Source organism: Tachysurus fulvidraco, chromosome 1 (assembly GCF_022655615.1).
Source record: "Tachysurus fulvidraco isolate hzauxx_2018 chromosome 1, HZAU_PFXX_2.0, whole genome shotgun sequence".
Taxonomy (NCBI): Eukaryota; Metazoa; Chordata; class Actinopteri; order Siluriformes; family Bagridae; genus Tachysurus; species Tachysurus fulvidraco.
In genome coordinates this window covers 45,124,987-45,132,673 of record NC_062518.1, presented here as the reverse complement: position 1 = coordinate 45,132,673, position 7,687 = coordinate 45,124,987, and the positions used below count along the sequence as shown (strand labels likewise).

General features: G+C 43.1%; 1 protein-coding gene across 4 annotated transcripts in view; it reads right to left on the bottom strand.

Moving 5' to 3' along the window:
* Nucleotides 1-1,437: 1,437 nt before the first annotated feature.
* Nucleotides 1,438-7,687, bottom strand: part of ube3c (ubiquitin protein ligase E3C) — a 33,852-nt gene continuing 27,602 nt past the window's right edge. For 3 of the 4 annotated variants that reach the window (XM_047823086.1, XM_047823091.1, XM_047823093.1), the window contains 2 exons: nucleotides 7,307-7,437; nucleotides 1,438-3,663 (listed from right to left, as the gene is read on the bottom strand). In XM_047823086.1, the coding sequence (XP_047679042.1) occupies nucleotides 3,493-3,663; nucleotides 7,307-7,437 (302 nt within the window). In that variant the 3' untranslated portion in view covers nucleotides 1,438-3,492. Of the gene's footprint in view, nucleotides 3,664-5,054; nucleotides 5,145-7,306; nucleotides 7,438-7,687 lie in introns of those variants that run through there. The other variant, XM_047823094.1, reaches the window with a different exon arrangement.

The window sequence follows — 7,687 nt, the reverse complement described above, 5'->3', positions numbered from 1 at the left end:
TGGAGGAAACCCCCGAGGCACGGGGAGAACATGCAAACTCCACACACACAAGGAGGAGGTGGGAATCGAACCCCGACCCTGGAGGTGTGAGGCGAACGTGCTACCCACTAAGCCACCGTGCCCCCTGATTGTGCAACCTTTACAAACAAAAGTTTTTGTTGTTGTTTTTTTTTTTTTTGGATGTTATTCCTTTTACACAAATCAAACGAAATGGAAAACCTGAAAACAAGCGATTACAATTTTTTTTTTAATCTGTGCACTCTAACTAAAATGCACTGGGCTTGTAATGCCAAGGTCTCAGAAGAGTGATGGTGGTGTAGCATCGATACAAGTCTGAAGTTATAGAGCACTTCTACTGCATTATTAATTATTTTAAATCCACCAATTCTAATTTTTCTAAAGTAACCTGAGCGATTAAGTAACAATATCTAGTTTCAAACTCTTTTTTTCTTCCATTTCTGCTGCAAAACTGCAACAGCATCATTTTTCTTTAGCCAATTTTACAAATCCATTTCAAATCTGTCCAAAGTAAGGACTTTTATTCCAAAACACAATACATCAGCACACTGTGGGAGTAAATCCGGGCTCTTAAATCTAGTAAATTTAAATCTTAAATTCTAGTTCCTCTTCGGCTCTGCTAACATCAGAACAGATCTAGATACGAGCTGCTCGAGGATGTTAGTGACGAGCAAAGCGTCTTCCTTTCGGCATGGAAATGTTAAGCTCTTCTGAGAAGAAATAACCGTTTTGGACAATCTGTCATCTTAAATAAATTCTCCTGGATTAAATGTTTTAATTCTCATATTCCAGTGTTAAATAAATTGACAGCTGGAAATACCAGTGCATGTGTGAACACAGCATGATTCATGGCAAGCGGCATTAAGTCTGCGAGCTGTAATCCATTATAAGGTAAAAGGCCCAAATAAATCTTGCCATAATTGAAATCAATCCCTCATAGCGGCAGGACAAGTCAGCTTTTTAAGACCCAATTAGCCCTTTCTGTGAGCCGCACATCAGAGGGAGACAGGGAGAGAGAGAGTGTGTGTGTGTGTGTCAGTGTGGAGATGAATAAAGAAATATTCTGGCTTTCTCATCTCACACTATCTCACTTTCTCTCACTAATAGATTTATGAGCAGCACACGCGGGCTTAATTTGTGTCCGGCGAACAGATCGGCCTCAAGCCGTGTTTCATCACTGGATGTTTCTTTAATTATATGTCAGAGGCCATAAAACTTGGAAACCAGTTGTGCGACTATACACACACCGATACACAAAGAAGCACTTACAGATACAAAAGAAAAACAACACACACACTTAGAAAAACATACACACAATCACAGATATACATGCAAACAAAACACACACAAACACACATTTGTAGACACGCACAAACGCACACAACACACACACAGGAATAAAACAGTCTCAGATCTCAGTTGCAAATAAAATCCCCCAAAACATATTTAATCATTTGTACATACACTCTGATACATTGATATTTCTCTCTGTGCTCAGATGGCGGTATTAATGACCGTCAGGCTGTTACGGACTCACAGCGGTGGCTTTCGAGGCCTTAACGGCGTATTGCGGACTTCCCCTCGGGTTGAGATCGTAGGCAGGGCAGATCGGTGTAGTCGTTTTGTTTTTTAATCATTAACAGGGATGCTGCGAGATCGTCCTACTATACAGAGTAAAAGAAGAGAGACGAAGGAAGCATTTTTCAAAACACTGTGCAGTAGAGAAGGACACACACTCGTATTCGTTCTGAACGAGAAAAAAAAAAACACACAAACACAACAACCGAAGGCGAACAGCAGAGAAATGAACAGGCACATGCTGGAGCTGCAAAGCGGATTTTAATGTTATTGCACAGAAGTCAGGTTTAGTGCTGACGGTTCGACGAGTCAAAAGGACGTCCTGCTTGTTCAGTGCACAAAATGAAACACGGCCATGCTGAGGCAACACTGACCGTGTAGAGTGAGAGAGAGAGAGACGCACACGTTTATATAAAAATCACTCGCTCACAAACACCTAATTAACACTGCAAATCTTATGCACACTCGCAAAAACGTCACGTGAACGCTAACCTGTGGAAACGTTTTCATTTGCACCGGCAGTGGATCTTTCACCAGCAGGGACGGACAAATCTTCACTCGTTATAGTAAGAAAGCAAGTGGCTGAATTGGACGTGTAATGATCTCTGTGATGAATAGAGATGAGGATTATTTTTACTTCTTGGTTCAGGGAAAGATTCTGTGGAGCCTTCCTCTTGCTCCTCCTGTAAATCCTGTTGTGCTTAAAAATCGTAGCTGATGCCTGACGTACAGATGAACTCTAAACCAATAAAAATACGACTTGACTGGACGGTTTAAACGTACACGCGTGAGTTAAAGACTGTGGCCAGGATGTTCAGGTCGATGTGAGAGAAGAGGCAGCTAACTGATTCCTCCAAAGTCTTAATACATCTAAAACACTAGACGTACAATATACCAGGCCTGAGCTGCTGATTTGTCCATCCCTGAGTGAACAAACACACACAAACGCACACACACACAGTATTAGTGCCTCAAACCTTCATCGTTAACTCCAAATCTCTAAAAAAAAAACCAAGCCTCCAAACCCCAGGTGAAGCCGAGCTGCTTAGATGAAGGATCCAGGAGTGGAACGTTACCCAGAAGGCACTGTGAGCTGAAGTGACTGGTTAGGAATGTAACCGGGAACAAAAATAGTAGCTGCTAGCTGTTTAGCAAACTAGCTCATTAGCAAGCTAGGAGTGCAAGAAGACATAAAACACGACATATTTAAAACAAAAAAAAACTAGCTATGTTTGAAGTGCCAATTAGGGTTAAACTACTTTATGTAGCTAGAGAGCTAGCAAAGAAGATCGTTATTAAGCATGTTAGGTGCTTAGCTAGTTAGTGCTTCTATGTTTCGAGGGACATTGATATTGGTATAAATGTGTTTATAAAGAAAAAAAGAAAAAAGAGAATAGGTGGAGTTTTCCTGTAGCCACTGCGTCAATCATAATAGCCGGTTATTAGCAAAGCTAAAAATCAGGATGCACGTTTGCTGATGCTAAACTACTACTATGCTAGTATGCGCATGGTTCTCAGAGCAAAGCTAAATCCTCGTCTTAGCGTGAAGAAACTCAGCACTACATCGTCCTCACGGTCACGTCAGCATCTCGTCCTACGTCACATCATGAACGTCCAGCACCGGCGCTACAAAAATAACCTAGCAAAAATCTTTGGTGAGTTATGCATCAAGTGTATCGTTTTGTTATTTATTATTTTTATTTTTTTTTCGAGCAGTACAGTCACTTCCTCATTTGTGTTCACTATTAAAATTCAAATCTCAGTGTCTGTCCCTGGTTGCCTCAGTGTCCGAGCCCGTCAAGGTGTCGAGCTTTCTGTTTCTTTTCGTCTCACGTTTTACGAATAAAAAATCCCGCCCCCTGTTTGGTCACCGCAGCGACCGCTTCCCATCGGCTCTCAGCTGAGCTCGAAGCCCGAGGACGACTCGATGGCGTAGAGTAACTTGCTTGCCATCAGCTGCTGGTCGTAGAACTCGGGCAGCTTGAGAAGGTTCATGCAGGTGCTGGCGGTGGGAAGGCGCTCCAGATCGTTCCCTCCGTTATGGATACAGAAGGCAGGGTAGAGCTCCTGAAGATGAATAGGAGACACATAGGACAACACATCACACACGAGCATGGAGATAATAGATTCAAACAACAGCATAGTACCAACAGATCTCACAGCTGAACTTTCCTTAGTTACAGTAACATCTAAATTCTGTGTACAAATATAAAACCTGCTGTGTAAGATAAATGAAAGCAGCTAGGAGGAAACATGGTTCCCTTTTTCTTCCTTCCTCCTTTCCTTCCTTTCCTTTTATCCTTCCTTTCCTCCCTCCTCTCTGTTCTTTTCCCTTCATTTCCTCTTTCCTCCCTCCTTCCTTCTCCACTTGCTTTACTTCCATTTTACTTCCTTTCTGTCATTTTATTCATTTCCTCCGTACCTCCCTCTCTGCCTTCCTTCCTCCTTATTTTATGTCCAAGATTCATATTTCTTTCATCACCTGAAGCAGATCAGCACAGACCGATGAAATCTGCACGTCTTCAGTTTGAATCCCTTCCATCCGACGTTGACCAAACGTTTTTATAGTGTATGTTTTAGCAGCATGTCTAAGATTATTTTATGTCATTTTCCTGTCAGCTGAAGCAGGTCAGGAACACAGCCCAATGAGAGCTGTAGATCCGAATCCTGCAGGAAGCTGATTGGGATGGAAGAGTCGGTCTGACGGCTCATCGTTCATCACTGAAATCAGCGCTGAGCATGAGTGATGGCTAATAATCCAGAAGGTCATCGCTGCCACCGGATCCCTCAGCAATTCTCTGGGTCTGTTAGCGAGTGTGTGAGCGCCAGGGTTAGAACCCGATTAAAACCCATCTCAGGGTTCTGCTTTAACGGTGCCATTTTTCTAACAATTAACGTATTAAAGTATCGTTGCTTATGAAGAAAGTGCTGGAGCAGGAGCCATCGCTTTGGGAAAAGGATTTCCATCATCTTTTTTAAATGGCTTCCTCTGACAGGGCCATTTCTCCCTTAATGAATCCCTGGGTGTTTAACGGCACCTAATTAAGGCCACGATGGCTGGAGATGAGGTAGAGGTGAGAGGGCAAATCGGCTTGGACCATGTGTGTGTCTCTATTTCTCTATTTCTCTCTCTCTCTCCGCTCCAAAGTCAAATTCATTAAAAAGCATCTCTCTAATTCTTGCCAGTTAAAGTTCACACATTTTTTGCAGAACTTTTCCTCTGTGATTTCACCAAGAGCTTCACCATGAACAGAGAGTGGCTTTGTGATCAGAAGACATTAGAATTAGATTAAACCCTTTACCTTCACCACACAGGACAATTTTCCCACTGGAGAGTGTTTCATTCCTCAGCTGGAAGGTTTCTTCACTGCAACCCTGACATGTTCTATAAAAGTCATTTCATTATTTCTCGATGGCATAGAGTATTGCTCCTCATCAGCTGCTGGTCGTAGAACTCGGGCAGCTTGAGAAGGTTAATGCAGGTCCTGGAGGTGGGAAGGTGCTCCAGATTTCCCCCCATTATGGATGCAGAAGGCAGGGTAGAGCTCCTCAAGATGAACCAGTGGTCCTTGACACTAACCCTAACCAGCTTCCTTCCATCTTTCTTTCACTGGAGTGTTTCATTCCTTTCTTTTCACTGGAGTGTTTCATTCCTCAGCTGTAAGTGTTTCTTCAGTTCAACCCTGGCATGTTCTTTACTCCATTCCTCCTTCTTTCTCTCTTCCTTCCTTCCCTTCTCCCCTTCCTATTTTTATTCCTTAATCCTTTCCATTCTTTCCTTCCCTCCTTGCACCTTTCCATTCTTTCCTTCCTTTCCCCTTCTATTCTTTCTTCCTTCCATTGCTTCCTTACATCTCTTCTTTTCTTTTCACTGGAGAGTGTTTCCTTCATCAGCTGTAAGGTTTCTACAGTTGAACCCTGACATGTTCTATAAAAATCCTTTATTTATTTACTCTTCTTTCACTCTTCCTTCCTTTCTATCCTCCTTTCCATTCTTTCTCATGGGGTATCATAATATAAAATTTTAGAAAGCTAGGAATGTTTATCTCTGGAGACGCTGTGGAATGACCTTCAAAAGGCGGTTCATGCTTGAAAACCCTCCAATGTGGCTGAACTGCAAAATTCCTCCATAGCGCAGTAACAGACTCATTGCAAGTTATCGCAAAGGCTTGATTGCAGTTCTGGCTGCTAAGGGTGGCCCAACCACTTATTAGGTTTAGGGAGCAAACACTTTTTCACACAGGGCCATGTGGGTTTGGCTTTTGTTTTCTGTTCATAATAAAAACCTTCATTTAAAGGCAAGGTGCACGATGTTTCAAAAATGCTTCAGAAAACTGAGTCGGGCTGACTAACAAAACAAACCTGTAGCCAATGAGCAGAAAGGGGCGTGTCCTCAATATGCTGTGGAGAGTGTGTTCAGTGCACATGTCTGACATTAGCATAAAGGGGCGTGTCTTGTCAATATGCTGTGGAGAGTGTGTTCAGTGCGCATGTCTGACATTAGCATAAAGGGGCGTGTCTTGTCAATATGCTGTGGAGAGTGTGTTCAGTGCGCATGTCTGACATTAGCATAAAGGGGCGTGTCCTCAATATGCTGTGGAGAGTGTGTTCAGTGCACATGTCTGACATTAGCATAAAGGGGCGTGTCCTCAATATGCTGTGGAGAGTGTGTTCAGTGCACATGTCTGACATTAGCATAAAGGGGCGTGTCTTGTCAATATGCTGTGGAGAGTGTGTTCAGTGCACATGTCTGACTTTAGCATAAAGGGGCGTGTCTCGTCAATATGCTGCGGAGAGAGTGTTCAGTGCGCATGTCTGACATTAGCATAAAGGGGCGTGTCCTCAATATGCTGCAGAGAGTGTTCAGTGCGCATGTCTGACATTAGCATAAAGGGGCGTGTCTTGTCAATATGCTGTGGAGTGTGTGTTCAGTGCGCATGTCTGACATTAGCATAAAGGGGCGTGTCTTGTCAATATGCGGCAGAGAGAGTGTTCAGTGCGCATGTCTGACATTAGCATAAAGGGGCGTGTCTTGTCAATATGCTGCGGAGAGCGTTCAGTGCGCATGTCTGACATTAGCATAAAGGGGCGTGTCTTGTCAATATGCGGCAGAGAGAGTGTTCAGTGCGCATGTCTGACATTAGCAGAAAGCGTTTGAAACATTACCTCTGCCTCGGGTTCTAGGTGTTGAATGTTGTCTTCCGCGTGAAACGGAGCTAAACCTTTCACGCTACAACACAGAGTACTACAAAAACACATTTGTTTTACTATAGTATTACTCATTGAGTTTATTGAGTTCATTCATTGATAAAAAAATATACCCTCGGACAGCTGCCCCAGCAGGTTCTGCCATAATAGTTGCCTGGGTTGCGTTTGTGTTTGGGGCGGAGCTAGCGGTAACACCCATTTGGATTAGGGGCGTGTTTGCTTAGGTGATTTCAAATGTCAACATTGGCTTTCAGAGATCGTGCACCCCACCTTTAAAAACTGCATGTTGTGTTTACTTGTGTCATCTTTGACTAATGTGTAAATTTGTTTCATGATCTGAAATATTTAAGTGTGACAAACATGCAAGAAGAAAAATAAAAAAAATCAGGAAGGGGCTAATAAATATACATATAAATATGTAATTCCTTGTGTATACACATGTATATTGTATTCAAGTCTTTTTGTTTTGTGTGTGTGTGTGTGTGTGTGTGTGTATACTGACTTTAAATCCCAGCAGAGGAGGACGTGAGCAGCTGGTGACAAACTTGAGCAGCTTGCGCTTCTCCTCGTCGCTGAAATTCTCCACCACGTCCCAAAAGATCTTGATGACTGGGTGAGTGGGCGAGTATCCTCCTGCACAGCACAGTCACATTCATCATTCAGTCAGTCACTTATTCATTCATTCACACATTCACCCACCCAATCACACTCCAACTCACACATTCACCCACCCAATCACACTCCAACTCACACATTCACCCACCCAATCACACTCCAACTCACACATTCACCCACCCAACTACACACTCGCCCACCCACACACTCACACATTCACCCACCCACTCACTCACCCACACACTCACTCAGTAGTGTTAATGTTTGT